Source organism: Aedes albopictus, chromosome 3, assembly GCF_035046485.1.
Source record: "Aedes albopictus strain Foshan chromosome 3, AalbF5, whole genome shotgun sequence".
Lineage (NCBI taxonomy): Eukaryota > Metazoa > Arthropoda > Insecta > Diptera > Culicidae > Aedes > Aedes albopictus.
Genome location: NC_085138.1, coordinates 364,768,425 through 364,791,679, shown reverse-complemented (window position 1 = coordinate 364,791,679; position 23,255 = coordinate 364,768,425). Strand labels below are relative to the sequence as shown.

The following is a 23,255-nucleotide window of genomic DNA, read 5'->3' as shown; positions in this document are numbered from 1 at the left end:
ACAATTTAAAGAGAAAATTAATTACGGAAAAGCTCCCGGAGGTATCTTTTCCAGAAAGAACATGTACCTACGATGACGACAGGCTGTGCAAAAAAAAAAAAGAAAAGCCTGGTGAAAGAATAGCTGCTTGGTCGTTGCTTATTCCGAGGCATGCATCTGTCTCCTGCCTGGCATAGTTTTGTGAAGAGCTCTTTCTACGGCTGAGGACGGGAAGCTATCAGAACGGAACGAGAGTTGATATTTTTTGTTTGGTTTTGTTCCGTGATTGGAACTGGGGTAACGCTCTGGTAGGCCTCATCCAGACGTGCTAAGGTGTCAAATACTGTGGCAATTTTGTTGATTGGTCTATTAACATTAACGAGTTACGTTCTATCGCCATGTGCCATTTCAGCAGCAAGTTGAACACAATAAATACAAATGGATAAACAAATTGACAAAGAAAGCTCTCAGGTGAAAGACGTGCTTGTAGAGCATTTAAGGTGAAACTGGAAGCATTTTGGCTTTGACAATATTTCTTTTATTCGATGCTCATTGAAATTGAAAAAAATCCAAAATAATGTTAGACATAACTAGAATAAATTAAAATCTCATGGTACTTGAAGTAGTAGAATTTCAATATTTTTTCTCGTCTCAGCTCAGTAGCAGTACACCATAAAACCAGCAGAGTATCGATTTACTTTGTGCTCCTCCTATCTACTTGCACCGGGCACCTAATTGATTGAATTTGAATTGCAATTTCTCTGCACAGCTGAACAACATCATTTCGCTCTCCTCGGTAGGTAGCAGAAGATTCCCGCCTCCTGGGTAATCACATTGCCAACGATCTTTCTCCAAGCTCGTAATCGTTTGCACTCAGCCACTTTAACATCTCCACGTTCCTCCTCACTCCTCTTATTCACAATGATGCTACCGGTTTGCCCCGAAACATGGTTGATAACCTCTCACCTAGTGCAATGGGCGTCCGACGGTTCGACGATGTTACTGTACAAGAAGCGTTTAAATGTTTGGAGGTTGACTGCTTTGGAACGGCGGTGTGCGACAACGACAACGACCAAGTACACCATCATCATCATCTTCATCATCATCATCCTCAACAGTTCAGTTCAGTTCAGTTCAACGAACGAATGGCGCTTATTGCCGTTAATGTCATTGCGAAAACGGTTTTCCGCGTCCGACTTGCAAAGATCTTCTACATAGCTGCTGATGGCGTCTTTCTTTCGTTCTGGCTGATGACAATGACGACGACGACGGTAGTCGGTACTGGTGGGTCTCACTTCTCATCCCTTGCTGTAATATACTAGGGGAGGGCCAAGACGGTTGAACTGAGCGGTTTAGATGCGGGGTCCCTCTTATCTAGTGTAGTGAGTGTACACGTTGTTTTCTTTGTTTTTTGATAGACATAATTTTGCAAATGAGGGCCCTTAGCTACAGCTGCAAAGGCGTAAGTATTGACCATGCTGAGGGTGACGGGTTTGATTCCCGGTCGGTTCAGGAACTTTTCGTAATGGAAATGGCTTTCGAAGGAAATCTTTCCAGGTTGTCCAGGACAATTCCCAAAAATTTCAAGGGAAATCATCCATGGATTCGAGAAAAACCTCCTAGGATTTCGAGGGAAATCCTCTGAGAAATTTTGAAAGAAATCCTCCAGGGATTTTAAAATAAATCCTTCCTTGATTTCAAGGGAAATCTCCCAAAGGTTTCAAAGTATATCCTCCAAGGAAAACGAGAAAAATCCTTCAAAGAATAACAAGAGAAATCCTTCAAGCATTTTGAGGAAAACCCCTCAAAAAATTCTACGGAGATCCTTCAAGAATGTCGACGGAAATCCTTCGAGGATTTCAAGAGGAATCCTTCAAGAATTTCGAGGGAAATCCTCCGAGGATTTCGAAGGGAATCCTCCAAGGATTCGTAAGGAAATCCTCTGAGGGAGGATTCAGAAGAAAATTCTCCAAGGATTCGGAAGAAAATCCTCCGAGAATTCGGAAGGAAATCCTTCGAGGATTCGGAAGGAAATCCTTCGAGGATTCGGAAGGAAATCCTTCGAGGATTCGGAAGGAAATCCTTCGAGGATTCGGAAGGAAATCCTCCGAGAATCCGGAAGAAAATCCTACGAAGATTCGGAAGGAAATCCTCCAAAGATTCTCAAGAAAATCCTCCGAGGATTCGGAAGGAAGTCCTCCGAGGATTCGGAACGAAATCCTCCGAGGATTCGGAAGAAAATCCTACGAAGATTCGGAAGGAAATCCTCCAAAGATTCTCAAGGAAATCCTCCGAGGATTCGGAAGGAAGTCCTCCGAGGATTCGGAAGGAAGTCCTCCGATGATTTGGAAGGAAACCCTCCGAAGATGCGGAAGGAAATCCTCCGAGGATTTCGAAGGAAATCCTCCGAGGATTTCGAAGGAAATCTTCCGAGGGTTTCGAAGGGAATCCTCCGAGGATTTCTAAGGGAATCCTCCAAGGATTCGGAAGGAAATCCTCCGAGGATTCGGAAGAAAATCCTACGAAGATTCGGAAGAAAGTCCTCCGAGGATTCGGAAGGAAATCCTTCGAGGATTCGGAAGGAAATTCTCCAAGGATTCGGAAGGAAATCCTCCAAGGATTCGGAAGGAAATCCTCCGAGAAATTAGAAGGAAATTCTCCAAGGATTTCGAAGGAAACCTTCCGAGAATTTTAAAAACTGCTCCGAGGATTGCAAATGTAATCCTCCAAGGATCTCAAAAGTAATCGTCGAAGGATTTCCTTCGAAATTCTCGAAGAATTTCCTTCGAAATCTTCGAAGGAATTCCTTCGAAATGCTCGAAGGATTTCCTTCGAAATCCTCGAAGGATTTCCCTTGAAATCCTTGGAGGATTACCTTGGAGATCCTTGGAGGATTACCTTTGCAATCCTCGGAGAAGTTTTTCGAATTCTCGGAGGAGTTTTTCGAATTCTCGGAAGATTTCCTTCGAAATCCTCGGAGGATTTCCTTCGAATTCCTCGAAGGATTTCCTTCCGAATCCTCGTGGGATTTTCTTCTGAATCCTCGGAGGATTTCCTTCCGAATCTTTGGAGGACTTTATTTCGAATCCTCGGATGATTTCCTTGCAAATCCTCGGAGGACTTCCTTCCGAATCCTCGTGGGATTTTCTTCTGAATCCTCGGAGGATTTCCTTCCGAATCCTTGGAGGACTTTATTTCGAATCCTCGGATGATTTCCTTGCAAATCCTCGGAGGACTTCCTTCCGAATCCTCGTGGGATTTTCTTCCGAATCCTCGGAAGATTTTCTACCGAATCCTCGGAGGATTTCCTTCCGAATCCTCGGAGGATTTCCTTCCGAATCCTCGGAGGATTTCCTTCCGAATCCTCGGAGGATTTCCTTCCGAATCTTTGGAGGACTTCCTTCCGAATCCTCGGAAGATTTCCTTCCGAATCTTCGTAGGATTTTCTACCGAATCCTCGGAGGATTTCTTTCCGAATCCTCGGAGGATTTCCTTCCGAATCCTTGGAGGATTCCCTTAGAAATCCTCGGAGGATTCCCTTCGAAACCCTCGGAAGATTTCCTTCGAAATCCTCGGAGGATTTCCTTCGAAATCCTTGGAGGATTTCCTTCGAAATTCTTGAAATCCTTGGAGGATTCCCTTCGATATCCCTGGAGGATTACCCTCCTTGAAGGATTTCCGTCGACATCTCCGTAGAATTTTTTGAAAGGTTTTCTTCGAAATCCTTGAAGGATTTCCCTCGAAGTTCTTGGACGATATTCCTCGTAATCCTTGGAGGATTTCCTTCGAAATCTCTTGAGGATTTTCCTCCAAATTTCCAAATTTCCTTCGAAATCCTCCATGGATTTCCTTCAAAATCCTTGATGGATTTCTTTCGAGGGAAATCCTCCGAGGATTTCGAGGGAAATCCTCCGAGGATTTCGAGGGAAATCCTCCGAGGATTTCGAGGGAAATCCTCCGAGGATTTCGAGGGAAATCCTCCGAGGATTTCGAGGGAAATCCTCCGAGGATTTCGAGGGAAATCCTCCGAGGATTTCGAGGGAAATCCTCCGAGAATTTCGAGGGAAATCCTCCAAGGATTTCGAGGGAAATCCTCCGAGGATTTCGAGGGAAATCCTCCGAAGATTTCGAGGGAAATCCTCCGAGGATTTCGAGGGAAATCCTCCGAGGATTTCGAGGGAAATCCTCCGAGGATTTCGAGGGAAATCCTCCGAGGATTTCGAGGGAAAATGCTCCGAGGATTTCGCGGGAAATCCTCCAAGGATTTCGAGGGAAATTCTCCAAGGATTTTGAGGGAAATCCTCCAAGGATTTCGAGGGAAATCCTCCAAGGATTTCGAGGGAAATCCTCCAAGGATTTCGAGGGAAATCCTCCAAGGATTTCGAGGGAAATCCTCCAAGGATTTCGAGGGAAATCCTCCAAGGATTTCGAGGGAAATCCTCCAAGGATTTCGAGGGAAATCCTCCAAGGATTTCGAGGGAAATCCTCCAAGGATTTCGAGGGAAATCCTCCAAGGATTTCGAGGGAAATCCTCCTAGGATTTCGAGGGGAATCCTCCTAGGACTTCGAGGGAAATCCTCCAAGGATTTCGAGGGAAATCCTCCTAGGATTTCGAGGGAAATCCTCCAAGAATTTCGAGGGAAATCCTCCAAGGATTTCGAGGGCAATCCTCCAAGGATTTCGAGGGAAACCTCCAAGGATTTCGAGGGAAATCCTCCAAGGATTTCGAGGGAAATCCTCCAAGGATTTCGAGGGAAATCCTCCAAGGATTTCGAGGGAAATCCTCCAAGGATTTCGAGGGAAATCCTCCAAGGATTTCGAGGGAAATCCTCCAAGGATTTCGAGGGAAATCCTCCAAGGATTTCGAGGGAAATCCTCCAAGGATTTCGAGGGAAATCCTGCAAGGATTTCGAGGGAAATCCTGCAAGGATTTCGAGGGAAATCCTGCAAGGATTTCGAGGGAAATCCTCCGAGGATTTCGAGGGAAATCCTCCAAGGATTTCGAGGGAAATCCTCCAAGGATTTCAAGGGAAATCCTCCAAGGATTTCGAGGGAAATCCTCCAAGGATTTCGAGGGAAATCCTCCAAGGATTTCGAGGGAAATCCTCCAAGGATTTCGAGGGAAATCCTCCAAGGATTTCGAGGGAAATCCTCCAAGGATTTCGAGGGAAATCCTCCAAGGATTTCGAGGGAAATCCTCCAAGGATTTCGAGGGAAATCCTCCAAGGATTTCGAGGGAAATCCTCCAAGGATTTCGAGGGAAATCCTCCAAGGATTTCGAGGGAAATCCTCCAAGGATTTCGAGGGAAATCCTCCAAGGATTTCGAGGGAAATCCTCCAAGGATTTCGAGGGAAATCCTCCAAGGATTTCGAGGGAAATCCTCCAAGGATTTCGAGGGAAATCCTCCAAGGATTTCGAGGGAAATCCTCCAAGGATTTCGAGGGAAATCCTCCAAGGATTTCGAGGGAAATCCTCCAAGGATTTCGAGGGAAATCCTCCAAGGATTTCGAGGGAAATCCTCCAAGGATTTCGAGGGAAATCCTCCAAGGATTTCGAGGGAAATCCTCCAAGGATTTCGAGGGAAATCCTCCAAGGATTTCGAGGGAAATCCTGCAAGGATTTCGAGGGAAATCCTGCAAGGATTTCGAGGGAAATCCTGCAAGGATTTCGAGGGAAATCCTGCAAGGATTTCGAGGGAAATCCTGCAAGGATTTCGAGGGAAATCCTCCAAGGATTTCGAGGGAAATCCACCAAGGATTTCGAGGGAAATCCACCAAGGATTTCGAGGGAAATCCTCCAAGGATTTCGAGGGAAATCCTCCAAGGATTTCGAGGGAAATCCTCCAAGGATTTCGAGGGAAATCCTCCAAGGATTTCGAGGGAAATCCTCCAAGGATTTCGAGGGAAATCCTCCAAGGATTTCGAGGGAAATCCTCCAAGGATTTCGAGGGAAATCCTCCAAGGATTTCGAGGGAAATCCTCCAAGGATTTCGAGGGAAATCCTCCAAGGATTTCGAGGGAAATCCTCCAAGGATTTCGAGGGAAATCCTCCAAGGATTTCGAGGGAAATCCTCCAAGGATTTCGAGGGAAATCCTCCTAGGATTTCGAGGGAAATCCTCCTAGGATTTCGAGGGAAATCCTCCTAGGATTTCGAGGGAAATCCTCCTAGGATTTCGAGGGAAATCCTCCTAGGATTTCGAGGGAAATCCTCCTAGGATTTCGAGGGAAATCCTCCTAGGATTTCGAGGGAAATCCTCCTAGGATTTCGAGGGAAATCCTCCTAGGATTTCGAGGGAAATCCTCCTAGGATTTCGAGGGAAATCCTCCTAGGATTTCAAGGGAAATCCTCCTAGGATTTCGAGGGAAATCCTCCTAGGATTTCGAGGGAAATCCTCCTAGGATTTCGAGGGAAATCCTCCTAGGATTTCGAGGGAAATCCTCCTAGGATTTCGAGGGAAATCCTCCTAGGATTTCGAGGGAAATCCTCCTAGGATTTCGAGGGAAATCCTCCTAGGATTTCGAGGGAAATCCTCCTAGGATTTCGAGGGAAATCCTCCTAGGATTTCGAGGGAAATCCTCCTAGGATTTCGAGGGAAATCCTCCTAGGATTTCGAGGGAAATCCTCCCAGGATTTCGAGGGAAATCCTCCTAGGATTTCGAGGGAAATCCTCCTAGGATTTCGAGGGAAATCCTCCTAGGATTTCGAGGGAAATCCTCCTAGGATTTCGAGGGAAATCCTCCTAGGATTTCGAGGGAAATCCTCCTAGGATTTCGAGGAAAAACCTCCTAGGATTTCGAGGGAAATCCTCCTAGGATTTCGAGGGAAATCCTCCTAGGATTTCGAGGGAAATCCTCCTAGGATTTCGAGGGAAATCCTCCTAGGATTTCGAGGGAAATCCTCCTAGGATTTCGAGGGAAATCCTCCTAGGATTTCGAGGGAAATCCTCCTAGGATTTCGAGGGAAATCCTCCTAGGATTTCGAGGGAAATCCTCCTAGGATTTCGAGGGAAATCCTCCTAGGATTTCGAGGGAAATCCTCCAAGGATTTCGAGGGAAATCCTCCAAGGATTTCGAGGGAAATCCTCCAAGGGTTTCGAGGGAAATCCTCCTAGGATTTCGAGGGAAATCCTCCTAGGATTTCGAGGGAAATCCTCCAAGGATTTCGAGGGAAATCCTCCAAGGATTTCGAGGGAAATCCTCCAAGGATTTCGAGAGAAATCCTCCAAGGATTTCGAGGGAAATCCTCCAAGGATTTCGAGGGAAATCCTTCAAGGATTTCGAAAGAAATCCTCCAAGAATTTCGAGGAAAATTCTTCAAGGATTTCGAGGGAAATTCTCCGAGGATTTCGAGGGAAATCCTCCAAGGATTTCGAGGGAAATCCTCCAAGGATTTCGAGGGAAATCCTCCAAGGATTTCGAAGGAAATCCTCCAAGGATTTCAAGGGAAATCCTCCAAGGTTTTCGAGGGAAATCCTCCAAGGATTTCGAGGGAAATCCTCCAAGGATTTCGAGGGAAATCCTCCAAGGATTTCGAGGAAAATCCTCCAAGGATTTCGAGGGAAATCCTCCAAGGATTTCGAGGAAAATCCTCCAAGGATTTCGAGGGAAATCCTCCAAGGATTTCGAGGGAAATCCTCCAAGGATTTCGAGGGAAATCCTCCAAGGATTTCGAGGGAAATCCTCCAAGGATTTCGTGGGAAATCCTCCAAGGATTTCGTGGGAAATCCTCCAAGGATTTCGTGGGAAATCCTCCAAGGATTTCGTGGGAAATCCTCCAAGGATTTCGTGGGAAATCCTCCAAGGATTTCGTGGGAAATCCTCCAAGGATTTCGTGGGAAATCCTCCAAGGATTTCGTGGGAAATCCTCCAAGGATTTCGTGGGAAATCCTCCAAGGATTTCGAGGGAAATCCCCCAAGGATTTCAAGGGAAATCCCCCAAGGATTTCGAGGGAAATCCCCCAAGGATTTCGAGAGAAATCCTCCAAGGATTTCGAGAGAAATACTCCAAGGATTTCGAGAGAAATCCTCCAAGGATTTCGAGAGAAATCCTCCAAGGATTTCGAGAGAAATCCTCCAAGGATTTCGAGAGAAATCCTCCAAGGATTTCGAGAGAAATCCTCCAAGGATTTCGAGAGAAATCCTCCAAGGATTTCGAGAGAAATCCTCCAAGGATTTCGAGAGAAATCCTCCAAGGATTTCGAGAGAAATCCTCCAAGGATTTCGAGAGAAATCCTCCAAGGATTTCGAGAGAAATCCTCCAAGGATTTCGAGGGAAATCCTCCGCGGATTGTGAGGAATATCCTTCGAAGGATTTCGAGGGAAATCCTCCGAGGATTTCGAGGGAAGTCCTCCAAGGATTTCGAGGGAAATCCTCCGTGGATTGTGAGGAATATCCTTCGAAGGATTTCGAGGGAAATCCTCCGAGGATTTCGAGGGAAATCCTCCTTGGATTTCCAGGGAAATCATCCAAGAATTTCGAGGGAAATCCTCCGAGGATTTCGAGGGAAATTCTCCGAGGATTTTGAGGGAAATCCTCCGAGGATTTCGAGGGAAATCCTCCGAGGATTTCGAGGGAAATCCTCCGAGGATTTCGAGGGAAATCCTCCGAGGATTTCGAGGGAAATCCTCCGAGGATTTCAAGGGAAATCCTCCGAGGATTTCGAGGGAAATCCTTGCAGGATTTCGAGGGAAATCCTTGCAGGATTTCGAGGGAAATCCTCCGAGGATTTCGAGGGAAATCCTCCGAGGATTTCGAGGGAAATCCTCCGAGGATTTCGAGGGAAATCCTCCGAGGATTTTGAGGGAAATCCTCCGAGGATTTCGAGGGAAATCCTCCGAGGATTTCGAGGGAAATCCTCCGAGGATTTCGAGGGAAATCCTCCGAGGATTTCGAGGGAAATCCTCCGAGGATTTCGAGGGAAATCCTCCGAGGATTTCGAGGGAAATCCTCCGAGGATTTCGAGGGAAATCCTCCGAGGATTTCGAGGGAAATCCTCCGAGGATTTCGAGGGAAATCCTCCGAGGATTTCGAGGGAAATCCTCCGAGGATTTCGAGGGAAATCCTCCGAGGATTTCGAGGGAAATCCTCCGAGGATTTCGAGGGAAATCCTCCGAGGATTTCGAGGGAAATCCTCCGAGGATTTCGAGGGAAATCCTCCGAGGATTTCGAGGGAAATCCTCCGAGGATTTCGAGGGAAATCCTCCGAGGATTTCGAGGGAAATCCTCCGAGGATTTCGAGGGAAATCCTCCGAGGATTTCGAGGGAAATCCTCCGAGGATTTCGAGGGAAATCCTCCGAGGATTTCGAGGGAAATCCTCCGAGGATTTCGAGGGAAATCCTCCGAGGATTTCGAGGGAAATCCTCCGAGGATTTCGAGGGAAATCCTCCGAGGATTTCGAGGGAAATCCTCCGAGGATTTCGAGGGAAATCCTCCGAGGATTTCGAGGGAAATCCTCCGAGGATTTCGAGGGAAATCCTCCGAGGATTTCGAGGGAAATCCTCCGAGGATTTCGAGGGAAATCCTCCGAGGATTTCGAGGGAAATCCTCCGAGGATTTCGAGGGAAATCCTCCGAGGATTTCGAGGGAAATCCTCCGAGGATTTCGAGGGAAATCCTCCAAGGATTTCGAGGGAAATCCTCCGAGGATTTCGAGGGAAATCCTCCGAGGATTTCGAGGAAAATCTTCCGAAGATTTCGAGAAAAATCTTCCGAGGATTTCGAGGAAAACCCTTCGAGGATTTCGAGGAAAATCCTCCGAGGATTTCGAGGGAAATCTTCCCAGGATTTCGAGGGAAATCTTGCCAGGATTCCGAGGAAAATCTTCCCAGGATTTCGAGGGAAATCTTCCCAGGATTTCGAGGGAAATCTTCCCAGGATTTCGAGGGAAATCTTCCCAGGATTTCGAGGGAAATCTTCCCAGGATTTCGAGGGAAATCTTCCCAGGATTTCGAGGGAAATCTTCCGAGGATTTCGAGGAAAATCCTCCGAAGATTTCGAGGAAAATCCTCCGAGGATTTCGAGGAAAATCCTCCGAGGATTTCGAGGAAAATCCTCCGAGGATTTCGAGGAAAATCCTCCGAGGATTTCGAGGAAAATCCTCCGAGGATTTCGAGGAAAATCCTCCGAGGATTTCGTGGAAAATCCTCCGAGGATTTCGAGGAAAGACCTCCGAGGATTTCGAGGAAAATCCTCCGAGGATTTCGAGGAAAATCCTCCGAGGATTTCGAGGAAAATCCTCCGAGGATTTCGAGGAAAATCCTCCGAGGATTTCGAGGAAAATCCTCCGAGGATTTCGAGGAAAATCCTCCGAGGATTTCGAGGAAAATCCTCCGAGGATTTCGAGGAAAATCCTCCGAGGATTTCGAGGAAAATCCTCCGAGGATTTCGAGGAAAATCCTCCGAGGATTTCGAGGAAAATCCTCCGAGGATTTCGAAGAAATTCCTCCGAGGATTTCGAGGAAAATCCTCCGAGGATTTCGAGGAAAATCCTCCGAGGATTTCGAGGAAAATCCTCCGAGGATTTCGAAGAAATTCCTCCGAGGATTTCGAGGAAAATCCTCCGAGGATTTCGAGGAAAATCCTCCGAGGATTTCGAGGAAAATCCTCCGAGGATTTTGAGGAAAATCCTCCGAGAATTTCGAGGAAAATCCTCCGAGGATTTCGAGGAAAATCCTCCGAGGATTTCGAGGAAAATCCTTCGAGGATTTCGAGGAAAATCCTCCGAGGATTTCGAGGAAAATCCTCCGAGGATTTCGAGGAAAATCCTCCGAGGATTTCGAGGAAAATCCTCCGAGGATTTTGAGGAAAATCCTCCAAAAATTTCGAGGAAAATCCTCCGAGGATTTCGAGGAAAATCCTCCGAGGATTTCGAGGAAAATCCTCCGAGGATTTCGAGGAAAATCCTCCCAGCATTTCGAGGAAAATCCTCCGAGGATTTCTAGGAAAATCCTCCGAGGATTTCGAGGAAAATCCTTCGAGGATTTCAAAGAAAATCCTCTGAGGATTTCGAGGAAAATCTTCCGAGGATTTCAAGGAAAATCCTCCGAGGATTTCGAGGAAAACCCTTCGAGGATTTCGAGGGAAATCTTCCCAGGATTTCGAGGGTAATCTTGCCAGGATTTCGAGGAAAATCTTCCCAGGATTTCGAGGGAAATCTTCCCAGGATTTCGAGGGAAATATTCCGAGGATTTCGAGGGAAATCCTCCCAGGATTTCGAGGGAAATCCTCCCAGGATTTCGAGGGAAATCCTCCCAGGATTTCGAGGGAAATCCTCCCAGGAATTCAAGGGAAATCTTTCGAGGATTTCGAGGAAAATCCTCCGAGGATTTCGAGGAAAATCCTCCCAGCATTTCGAGGAAAATCCTCCGAGGATTTCGAGGAAAATCCTCCGAGGATTTCGAGGAAAATCCTCCGAGGACTTCGAGGAAAATCCTCCGAGGATTTTGAGGAAAATCCTCCAAAAATTTCGAGGAAAATCCTCCGAGGATTTCGAGGAAAATCCTCCGAGGATTTCGAGGAAAATCCTCCGAGGATTTCGAGGAAAATCCTCCCAGCATTTCGAGGAAAATCCTCCGAGGATTTCGAGGAAAATCCTCCGAGGATTTCGAGGAAAATCCTTCGAGGATTTCAAAGAAAATCCTCTGAGGATTTCGAGGAAAATCTTCCGAGGATTTCAAGGAAAATCCTCCGAGGATTTCGAGGAAAACCCTTCGAGGATTTCGAGGGAAATCTTCCCAGGATTTCGAGGGTAATCTTGCCAGGATTTCGAGGAAAATCTTCCCAGGATTTCGAGGGAAATCTTCCCAGGATTTCGAGGGAAATATTCCGAGGATTTCGAGGGAAATCCTCCCAGGATTTCGAGGGAAATCCTCCCAGGATTTCGAGGGAAATCCTCCCAGGATTTCGAGGGAAATCCTCCCAGGAATTCAAGGGAAATCTTTCGAGGATTTCGAGGAAAGTCCTCCGAGGATTTCGAGGAAAATCCCTTAAGTATTTCGAGGACATTCCTCCATTGATTTCAAGGAAAATCCTTTTACTTATTGTGAGGAAACCCCATCAAAAATATCGAGGGAAGTCCGCCATGAGCTTTGAGGGAAATTCTCCATTTATTTTAGCAATACTGTTCCAAGGATTTTTAAAGAATTTCTTAAAGGATTTTGAGAAAATCCTCCAAGGATTCCAAGGACAATTTTCCAACTTTTTTTAGGAAATAATCTCAAGAATTGCGAAGGAAAACCTTCAAAGTTTTCGAGGGAATCCTTTTAAAGGATTTAATGAAAATCAGCCATGAGTTCCGAGGGATTTTTTATGATTTTGATTGAAATTTTTTAATGAGTTCGAGGATAATCTTTCAAGAATATGGAAGGATATTAAAGGAAATCTCGCAAGGATTACCTTGAAAATATTACTAGAAATTCTCGAAAATCCTCCAAGGGTCGTCCAAGGATATTGTGGCTTTCGAGAAATATTATCGATGGATTTTGTGGGATATTCTTAAAAGCTGTGGAAGGAAATTGAATTTTGTGAGTTTTTTATGAAATCTTACCTGAGCTCCCCTCGAACTTTAGGAAAATCCAGGACGGAGTTTGAGCTAAATTCTAAAATATCTCGGGGGATAACTTAGATTTTTTTTTAAATTCCAAGAATTATTTGCAAATTATTTTGATAAAGGTCCTTGGTCGATTTTTATGCCATTCTTCATTTAGATGGATATCCTTGAATGGTTCAATCATTTTAATTTACATTAGATGTATTTCGTGGGTTACTTTCGAAAATTTTTGTTGGAAGCTATCATCGATAAAAAAAAATTCGAAGCAGTTGAAGGCAAAATTGTATTGAAAGATTTGAATGAAAACCCTATGGAGTACTTCTAGTAATATCGTCGAAACATAGAAAGTTTCCACGTGATAAAGAACAATTGAAATCTCAAAAAAACTTAATAGTTTACTTTGGAATAATTAGTTATATGTCATTCTCTGTCAAATTCGTTGTTTTCGAGAATTCTTTGCTAAATTTCTATTCAAAATGAAAAGCCAATAGCCATCCATTTATATATAATCCAATAAACAAACACAGACCAGTATGTGTGTCGTGTATGCACACATGACGCTCGTCATTGTCAAGGGCTGTCATCCAGCCAGCATAATAACGTGTCAAATTTCCCAACTTCACAAACCATCCACGAGACTTTACACTAACCATCTGCTGGACGGTAGACAACTACCATTCAACTCTTTCCCTTTTCTACCTCCGGGCAGCTAGTGCCGATCCGCTGTTAAAAAAATGTAGTTTGTCAACCATCCGCTACCGTTCCCTAAACTCCGTTTAAACTCTTCCGCAATTTTTAAATTATGCTTTGTGTTTTGGCAGGTCTGCCTAACTAAAACGAGAAGCGTGAAACTCGTTTATGCTTTGCGGTGGGTTTCTTTCTCCACGCTTGCTAATGATTCGTCGCTTCTACTTCTAACAGCGTTCCGCTCTCTACTATCCCTTGTTGTCGTTTTCGATTTCAAGCTGCATGTTTTTTCTATGTTCCCTATTTTTTGCGTGATTCGGTTAGATTTCCATCGTTCGTACCTACCTACTACTAGGGTAGGTAATCAAAATTTGAACCAAATTGCAGCTTTCTGAAGCAGTGCAAATTTTAAGTGATTTTTTCTCCCACATGGAAATAATTTACTACGGCAAAATCGTATGTACATGAAAGCCACGGGTATAAGCTTTCTGTTAAATGGTAAAAAGTTTGTATTTGCACCGAATTTCATTGAAATATTTGATTTTTCATCAACAATGATATTAATCTTAATTTGAACCATCGTAATCATAATTTGAACCAATTTTAATCTTAATTTGAACTACTGGCGGCAGCAGCTCGAGCAACTCACAAAACAGCCAATTTCATGCTAAACAATGAAAAATCACATGAATCTGCTAATTCTCATACCTATTTTTCATTAGGCAGTGGAATCTCAACTCAAAATGTTCGAAATTCTTTAGGAATTTGGAAACTAAATTTGGATTTTTTCATCCCCCAAGAGTAAACAAAGCAACCACTAGCGCAATCTACAGGCCAACACTAGAAGCTCACCCCCGTTTACTAGTTCAAATTTAGATTACAAATGGTTCAACTTAAGATAACATTCTCCAAGTAAGAATCACTTAAATTTGATAATTTTATGACAAATAGTGCGGAATATTATTCGGTTGGTCGATTCTACGATAAATAAGCTTTCATTTGACGTGTTCACATATTGCGTTTGATACAATGCATGAGCTGTACGAGTGCACCGAAAATGTGCTTTCTCTTGGAGGAAATGGGTGAAATCACAGTGATTTTTCAATTGCCTGTTTTCCATGACAAAAACGCTTTATTCAATGCTTTTAAAACCCATGTTATCAGGTTATATTACGGAAAGCTGTTTAACATCTTTTTCGGGACAATATTTGCCTGAATAGTACGTCGTTTTAATGAATTTTGAAATGGTTCAAATTAAGATTACAATTTGACTAGTTCAAAGCTTGATTTCTTACCCTATTTGCCAAAGTCACGCTGTGTGGCGGTTTCGACTCGGGTTTTTAGCGCTTCTTGTTCCAATGGATGTCGTCATTTTCGCTTCTTCTAGCTTGGTTTCCCGCATTTCTTTCTGATTCTTTGCCGGGTCTGGTTCCATGCTGATGGGGCTCTGGGTCGTCGAGTGCGGGTAAGATGTGGTGATTTAGTAATTAAATCCATTTTCAACTTTCAACCAGAAACGAGCTACGACGATGACGATGACGACGACAAACAACGGCTCCGTCTTGTTCATCGAGGAGGTCACCCAGATCCCCGACTCGGTCGAGTACCCGACGACGATGACGGAGGCTAAAAATATCTCCCGGTCGTATGGAGGGGGGATTCGATATTCTCGGATTGTGAATCTCGGGTTTCAAATGGGATGAGCCGTAGTTGTTGGTTGTTGCTGGTGTGCCTATCCCCATAAATGGGTGACAACTCGGCACTGACGACAACTAGCAGCACAATAATTGCTTTGCGGCGGCATCAGAGTCGTCGCAGGGTGTGGAACAGCGAGAACCAATCTGCTGACCTAGTTTTCGGGTTTTGTACCTTAAGTGGGTAATCGCAGAAACTGGAGCGAGCACAACGACCAACACAATGCTGTTTTGCTCGCCCTGGATTGGTTTGCCAAGTTGCATCCCATGAGGAAGTAGGTGAGTTACGTCGAGTGCATTGGTGCGATTATCGCTTCCTTTTCGAGTTGAATGATGGAAGTACTTAGTCATTGTTGCAGGTCGATGCAAGTAAAATAATAGAAGAGTGTGGGGAGAGAGCCCGAGTTAAATCCTGTAGCGACAATACCGATATTAAGTTCGATACAAGCCTGATAAAATTTTACTTTAAAGACTTATTGGTACATCTGACTATATATTGAATATATGTTTGGGTATTTCAAAGAAATGTGCCCAACTGGGAGGATTTTTCCTCGAAATCCTAGAAGGATTTCCCTCGAAATCTGGGAAGGATTTCCCTCGAAATCTGGGAAGGATTTCCCTCGAAATCCGGGAAGGATTTCCCTCGAAATCCGGGAAGGATTCCCATCGAAATCCGGGAAGGATTTCCCTCGAAGTCATGAAAGGATTTCCCTCGAAATCCTGAAAGGATTTCCATCGAAATCCAGAAAGGATTTCCATCGAAATCCTGAAAGGATTTCCCTCGAAATCCTGAAAGGATTTCCCTCGAAATCCTGAAAGGATTTCACTCGAAATCCTGAAAGGATTTCCCACGAAATCCTGAAAGGATTTCCCTCGAAATCCTGAAAGGATTTCCCACGAAATCCTGAAAGGATTTCCCTCGAAATTCTGAAAGGATTTCCCTCGAAATCCTGAAAGGATTTTCCTCGAAATCCTGAAAGGATTTCCCCCGAAATCCTGGAAGGATTTCCCCCGAAATCCTGGAAGGATTTCCCCCGAAATCCTTTCACCCGAAATCCTGGAAGGATTTCCCCCGAAATCCTGGAAGGATTTCCCCCGAAATCCTGAAAGGATTTCCCTCGAAATCCTGAAAGGATTTCCCTCGAAATCCTGAAAGGATTTCCCTCGAAATCCTGAAAGGATTTCCCTCGAAATCCTGAAAGGATTTCCCTCGAAATCCTGAAAGGATTTCCCTCGAAATCCTGAAAGGATTTCCCTCGAAATCCTGAAAGGATTTCCCTCGAAATCCTGAAAGGATTTCCCTCGAAATCCTGAAAGGATTTCCTTCGAAATCCTGAAAGGATTTCCCTCGAAATCCTGAAAGGATTTCCCTCGAAATCCTGAAAGGTTTTCCCTCGAAATCCTGAAAGGTTTTCCCTCGAAATCCTGAAAGGTTTTCCCTCGAAATCCTGAAAGGTTTTCCCTCGAAATCCTGAAAGGGTTTCCCTCGAAATCCTGAAAGGTTTTCCCTCGAAATCCTGAAAGGTTTTCCCTCGAAATCCTAAAAGGATTTCCCTCGAAATCCTGAAAGGTTTTCCCTCGAAATCCTGAAAGGTTTTCCCTCGAAATCCTGAAAGGTTTTCCCTCGAAATCCTGAAAGGTTTTCCCTCAAAATCCTGAAAGGTTTTCCCTCGAAATCCTGAAAGGTTTTCCCTCGAAATCCTGAAAGGTTTTCCCTCGAAATCCTGAAAGGATTTCCCTCGAAATCCTGAAAGGATTTCCCTCGAAATCCTGAAAGGATTTCCCTCGAAATCCTGAAAGTATTTTCCTCGAAATCCTGGAAGGATTTCCCTCGAAATCCTGGAAAGATTTCCCTCGAAATCCTGGAAGGATTTTCCCCGAAATCCTGGAAGGATTTTCCCCGAAATCCTGGAAGGTTTTCCCCCGAAATCCTGGAAGGATTTCCCCCGAAATCCTGGAAGGATTTCCCCCGAAATCCTGGAAGGATTTCCCCCGAAATCCTGGAAGGATTTCCCCCGAAATCCTGGAAGGATTTCCCCCGAAATCCTGTAAGGATTTCCCTCGAAATCTTGCGAAGATTTCCCTCGAAATCCTGCGAGGATTTCCCTCGAAATCCTGCGAGGATTTCCCTCGAAATCCTGCGAGGATTTCCCTCGAAATCCTGCGAGGATTTCCCTCGAAATCCTGCGAGGATTTCCCTCGAAATCCTGCGAGGATTTCCCTCGAAATCCTGCGAGGATTTCCCTCGAAATCCTGCGAGGATTTCCCTCGAAATCCTGCGAGGATTTCCCTCGAAATCGTGCGAGGATTTCCCTCGAAATCCTGCGAGGATTTCCCTCGAAATCCTGCGAGGATTTCCCTCGAATTCCTGCGAGGATTTCCCTCGAATTCCTGCGAGGATTTCCCTCGAAATCCTGCGAGGATTTCCCTCGAAATCCTGCGAGGATTTCCCTCGAAATCCTGCGAGGATTTCCCTCGAAATCCTGCGAGGATTTCCCTCGAAATCCTGCGAGGATTTCCCTCGAAATCCTGCGAGGATTTCCCTCGAAATCCTGCGAGGATTTCCCTCGAAATCCTGCGAGGATTTCCCTCGAAATCCTGCGAGGATTTCCCTCGAAATCCTGCGAGGATTTCCCTCGAAATCCTGCGAGGATTTCCCTCGAAATCCTGCGAGGATTTCCCTCGAAATCCTGCGAGGATTTCCCTCGAAATCCTGCGAGGATTTCCCTCGAAATCCTGCGAGGATTTCCCTCGAAATCCTGAAAGGATTTCCCTCGAAATCCTGAAAGGATTTCCCTCGAAATCCTGAAAGGATTTCCCTCGAAATCCTGAAAGGATTTCCCTCGAAATCCTGAAAGGATTTCCCTCGAAATCCTGAAAGGATTTCCCTCGAAATCCTGAAAGGATTTCCCTCGAAATCCTGAAAGGATTTCCCTCGAAATCCTGAAAGGATTTCCCTCGAAATCCTGAAAGGATTTCCCTCGAAATCCTGAAAGGATTTCCCTCGAAATCCTGAAAGGATTTCCCTCGAAATCCTGAAAGGATTTCCCTCGAAATCCTGGAAGGATTTCCCTCGAAATCCTGAAAGGATTTCCCTCGAAATCCTGAAAGGATTCCCCCCGAAATCCTGGAAGGATTTCCCCCGAAATCCTGGAAGGATTTCCCCCGAAATCCTGGAAGGATTTCCCCCGAAATCCTGGAAGGATTTCCCCCGAAATCCTGGAAGGATTTCCCCCGAAATCCTGGAAGGATTTCCCCGAAATCCTGGAAGGATTTCCCCCGAAATCCTGGAAGGATTTCCCCCGAAATCCTGGAAGGATTTCCCCCGAAATCCTGGAAGGATTTCCCCCGAAATCCTGGAAGGATTTCCCCCGAAATCCTGGAAGGATTTCCCCCGAAATCCTGGAAGGATTTCCCCCGAAATCCTGGAAGGATTTCCCCCGAAATCCTGGAAGGATTTCCCCCGAAATCCTGGAAGGATTTCCCCCGAAATCCTGGAAGGATTTCCCCCGAAATCCTGGAAGGATTTCCCCCGAAATCCTGGAAGGATTTCCCCCGAAATCCTGGAAGGATTTCCCCCGAAATCCTGGAAGGATTTCCCCCGAAATCCTGGAAGGATTTCCCCCGAAATCCTGGAAGGATTTCCCCCGAAATCCTGGAAGGATTTCCCCCGAAATCCTGGAAGGCTTTCCCCCGAAATCCTGGAAGGATTTCCCCCGAAATCCTGGAAGGATTTCCCCCGAAATCCTGGAAGGATTTCCCCCGAAATCCTGGAAGGATTTCCCCCGAAATCCTGGAAGGATTTCCCCCGAAATCCTGGAAGGATTTCCCCCGAAATCCTGGAAGGATTTCCCCCGAAATCCTGGAAGGATTTCCCCCGAAATCCTGGAAGGATTTCCTCCGAAATCCTGAAAGGATTTCCCTCGAAATCTTGAAAGGATTTCGCTCGAAATCCTGAAAGGTTTTCCCTCGAAATCCTGAAAGGTTTTCCCTCGAAATCCTGATAGGTTTTCCCTCGAAATCCCGAAAGGTTTTCCCTCGAAATTCTGAAAGGTTTTCCCTCGAAATCCTGAAAGGTTTTCCCTTGAAATCCTGAAAGGATTTCCCTCGAAATCCTGAAAGGATTTCCCACGAAATCCTGAAAGGATTTCCCACGAAATCCTGAAAGGATTTTCCTCGAAATCCTGGAAGGATTTTCCTCGAAATCCTGGAAGGATTTCCCCCGAAATCCTGGAAGGATTTCCCCCGAAATCCTGATACGATTTCCTTCGATATCCTAAAAAGATTTCCCTCGAAATCCTGAAAGGATTTCCCTCAAAATCCTGAAAGGATTTCTCTCGAAATCCTTAAAGGATTCCCCTTGAAATCCTGTAAGGATTTCCCTCGAAATCTTGCGAGGATTTCCCTCGAAATCCTGCGAGGATTTCCGTCGAAATCCTGCGAGGATTTCCCTCGAAATCCTGCGAGGATTTCTCTCGAAATCCTGCGAGGATTTCCCTCGAAATCCTGCGAGGATTTCTCTCGAAATCCTGCGAAGATTTCCCTCGAAATCCTGCGAGAAATTCTCTCGAAATCCTGCGAGAAATTCCCTCGAAATCCTGGAAGGATTTCCCTCGAAATCTTGGAAGGATTTCCCTCGAAATCTTGGAAGGATTTCCCTCGAAATCTTGGAAGGATTTTCCTCGAAATTTATTTGATATTTTGTTTTGAATTCCTTTGAAATCCTTAGAAAATTAACATAAATTTCCTGAACTGTTTTTCATTTGAATTTTGTAATTGTGAATTTTACTATTCTTTCAATGATAATGTCCATTTGATTGCCTAAAGGCACTGAAAATACTCTATTCACCCACCTGTCTTCCGGAAGCCGCTTGAGTTCTGCCATATCCAGCTCCAGCCGCAGGTTGGCCACCTCGCACAGCAGCCGATCCCGATCCGACGTAACCTCCTTCAGTTTCTCCCGTAGCCAGTGGTTCTCCATGGCAATATCCTGGGCGGACAGAAACTCGCTCTGCTGTTGTTGTTTCTGTTGCTGCTGCTGCTGCTGTTGCAACAACTGTTGTTGCATCGACGGAGCCGACAGTGAACTTGCCATGTGAACCACCGGATTGATGGCCTCTACAAGGAGGCCATTGGTTGTGGGAGTTCCGTTGGTATGGTTGCTGTTGTTGTTGTTGCCATTGGCTGCTCCGGTAGCGGAGCTGACCACACACTCACTGTCGCACATTTTTATTATTACTTTTTTTTGCTAAGACAAAATTGAACTTTTGCACGCACTGATCAAGAGCGCTTTCTCTTCCTCCTCAGCCGAGGAGCAAAAGGAGCAATGTAGCAGGCCGCCTTCTCTTATCACCTGCTCTGTAGGGCATTCAATAACTCACGCACCACCACAAACTCACTCACTAGATAGATAGACACTCGGCCCGGTTGCAAATCGATAATCTTCGCCTTGAAATTTCACTCGGCACCGATAACAATCGTTTATCATTCACATTTTATCACTTTTTGTTTGGTTTCAGCGCTTCCCATTCCCGTCACGTTGATATAAATTCATTCACATCACTTCCCCCTGTTGCGATCCGGCGAATCTGTCCTGGCAAGGACGACGACGATGATGATAGAAATCGCGGCACGGGTTCTACTTTGTTTTCATTTTCCTCTGCTCCTTGTTTGCAGCAGCAGTCGAGAACGGACGAACGGAGATAGCTGCACTCATACACACTCACAGATGTTCTTCTCCCTGTACTCTACGCTTCGCACTCCTGCTGATTCGGAGCCGTCGAACCTTTCCTTGCGTTTTCGGTTCTTCCACTCACAGACTCCTGCCTTGCGGCAGAAAATGCAATCTCCTTCCTTCTAGCGCACTGAAAAGCGAGAGTGTGCAAATTTCCTCTTCTTCTGCTCGGTTTCCTCAAAATTGAAAATCAGTAGACGATGGCCATTTATGCAGCACCTCGTAATTCAATCACCATGACATTCAAATTCAAAAACTTCACTGTGAAGCTGCGATTACTTCGCAGGATACACCTTTCCGTTTCGCCAGAAAACCCTATCAACTCCTTCACCACAACTGCACCTTCCGGAGATGAACCAGCCCTGGGCTGAAAATCTCCTTAATAAAGAAAAAAAAAAAAAACTGCACCTTTCACAAGAAAATTCGCACTGAGGACCTCCGCAGAGCGGTCCACCGAGTAACTCAACACTTCCTTATCCCCAAAAACAGGCCAATTCGTCAACTCAAATCTGCTAAAATCCTAAAACTCCAACCCAAATCTACGGAACACTCGCGCCACCGAAGGGACCCCGTGCAAAGAATACAGCCAGCGAACGCTCCACGGCTCTGCTTCGCGCAAAGAACCACACCACACACGCAGGTGACCCTTCCGTACACCTCTCTCCGGCTAAACCCCGCTGCAGTAGCTCGCGTCGTGGTGACTCAGATCAGAGACAACGAACCGCGCGACGACAACGACTACGACGACGCCAAACAACGCTGTATGGCGAACTCGTTTGACGGAGAGTTTCGGTACGACTGACTAGCTAGTTGATTGCAATAAGACATCGGCGGCGGCAGCAAGAGACCGGGCCCAAGCAGAACAACCCGTCCCGTCCCGGCTTCATGTGTGTATGAGGGGCTGACAAGACTGGTTTTGCTCTCCAGTTCATGCTCTCGCGGTTGGTTGCGAGCGCGCGCGTAGGATTTGTCCACCGAGACTGTGCTGCATATGGTACGCGATAGTACCAGCAGCACGTTGTCCGTGTGTAGCAGTGTTCAAAACGTGCACTCGCGCAGCAGGCTGCCAGCAGTGGAACCAACACAGCCCTGTCACGTCTGCACAGAGCAGAGCAGAATGGATGCAAAAAAGTTATCATTCATTCACTTAGCAGTGAAGTGTGCGGCATTAGTCTACCGAACTTGTGTTCTTGAAGTCATCAAAAAAAAAAAACGATTGACATTTGTGATGACCACACCGTTCCGTCTACATGAGCGTTTCATTTCTTTCCCAAGAGCTAAATATGTAGCGTTGACGGACTATGACTTTGGCTACCCGTGTTTTTGCTCGCTCTATCGCAACTTTGGCGTTCCTTCACTCTTCTGTCTTCCTGCAGGTGTCATCTATGTGTCAGTAGTCATCTCTGAGTGTGTAGCTCACCAAAGTTATTCTCGCCAGTGGCGATGAAGGCGATCATGTCGCATCATTGATCTTCTACGGAATCTTCCAGAATAATCGCTGGACGTTTCTCCAGCTCCACGGCGAAGGACTTTTTCACTGCAGCATCTTCCAGCCGGTGCGTTGAACCAGGGCCTGATTTTCTCCACCTATCGATGGATCCTAGCAATGCGTAACCAAGTCTTCGTCAACAAAAAGCAGGATTTTGTTTCCCGATTAGGGTGGCCCACACTTATGTGAAAAACAAAAATTTCGGAAAGTGTCAAGTCTTACCTCCTAAATCAGTTGTTTTGGACTCCCAAAAGCTACGTTCAAAATTTGAGCAAAATCAGTTAAGCCTAAGGGGGCACTCAAAACGATTGAAGTTTGTATGGGAAATCTTGACCAAATGTATGCAGAAATTTTAACTTTTCGATTTTTTCCGCTAGGTGACGCTGTAAGCGTTCAATAAATTAACCCTTTGGTACTATTGTAGGTTACTGTATACCAAACAACTTTGAAGAAGACCGCGAAGCGATCCGACGGCTGTGAAAAAAGTTATACCCTAGGCAAAGTGAGGCAAAGTATTGAGATTTCATTATTGATATTATTCCTTTACATGTATTGGAAAAACAACAATAAAGTTTATCCTCAATTTACCTAGGATATAACTTTTTTCACAGACGTTGGATCACTTTGTTAGTGGGTTGGTGTCAGGCCCTGCGAGCCAGCCGTAAAAAAGACTAGCACCGGAAAATCAACAAGAGAAGAATGCGAACCGATACCAATGGCGACGACCACAGCGACGAAAAGGGACTTGTGATTGGAAGCTCGGTACGTGGAACTGCAGATCTCTCAACTTCATCGGGAGCACCCGCATACTCGCCGATATACTGAAGGACCGCGGGTTCGGAATCGTAGCGCTGCAGGAGGTGTGTTGGACAGGATCTATGGTGCGAACGTTTAGAGGTAATCATACCATCTACCAGAGTTGCGGCAACACACGTGAGCTGGGAACAGCTTTTATAGTGATGGGCGACATGCAGAGGCGCGTGATCGGTTGGTGGCCGATCGACGAAAGAATGTGCAGGTTGAGGATCAAGGGCCGATTCTTCAACATTAGCATAATAAACGTGCACAGCCCTCACTCCGGAAGCACTGATGATGTCAAAGACGCATTTTACGCGCAGCTCGA

At 45.6% G+C, this 23,255-nt stretch overlaps 1 protein-coding gene across 1 annotated transcript in view; it reads right to left on the bottom strand.

Moving 5' to 3' along the window:
* Window positions 1-21,444, bottom strand: part of LOC109432242 (IQ motif and SEC7 domain-containing protein 1) — a 417,362-nt gene extending 395,918 nt beyond the window's left edge. Inside the window, exons 1-2 of the mRNA XM_062855491.1 lie at window positions 21,052-21,444; window positions 19,763-20,985 (exon numbers count right to left, since the gene is read on the bottom strand). Coding sequence (XP_062711475.1) covers window positions 19,763-20,136 — 374 coding nt within the window. The 5' untranslated portion in view covers window positions 20,137-20,985; window positions 21,052-21,444. The remainder of the gene's footprint in view (window positions 1-19,762; window positions 20,986-21,051) is intronic.
* Window positions 21,445-23,255: the final 1,811 nt, after the last annotated feature.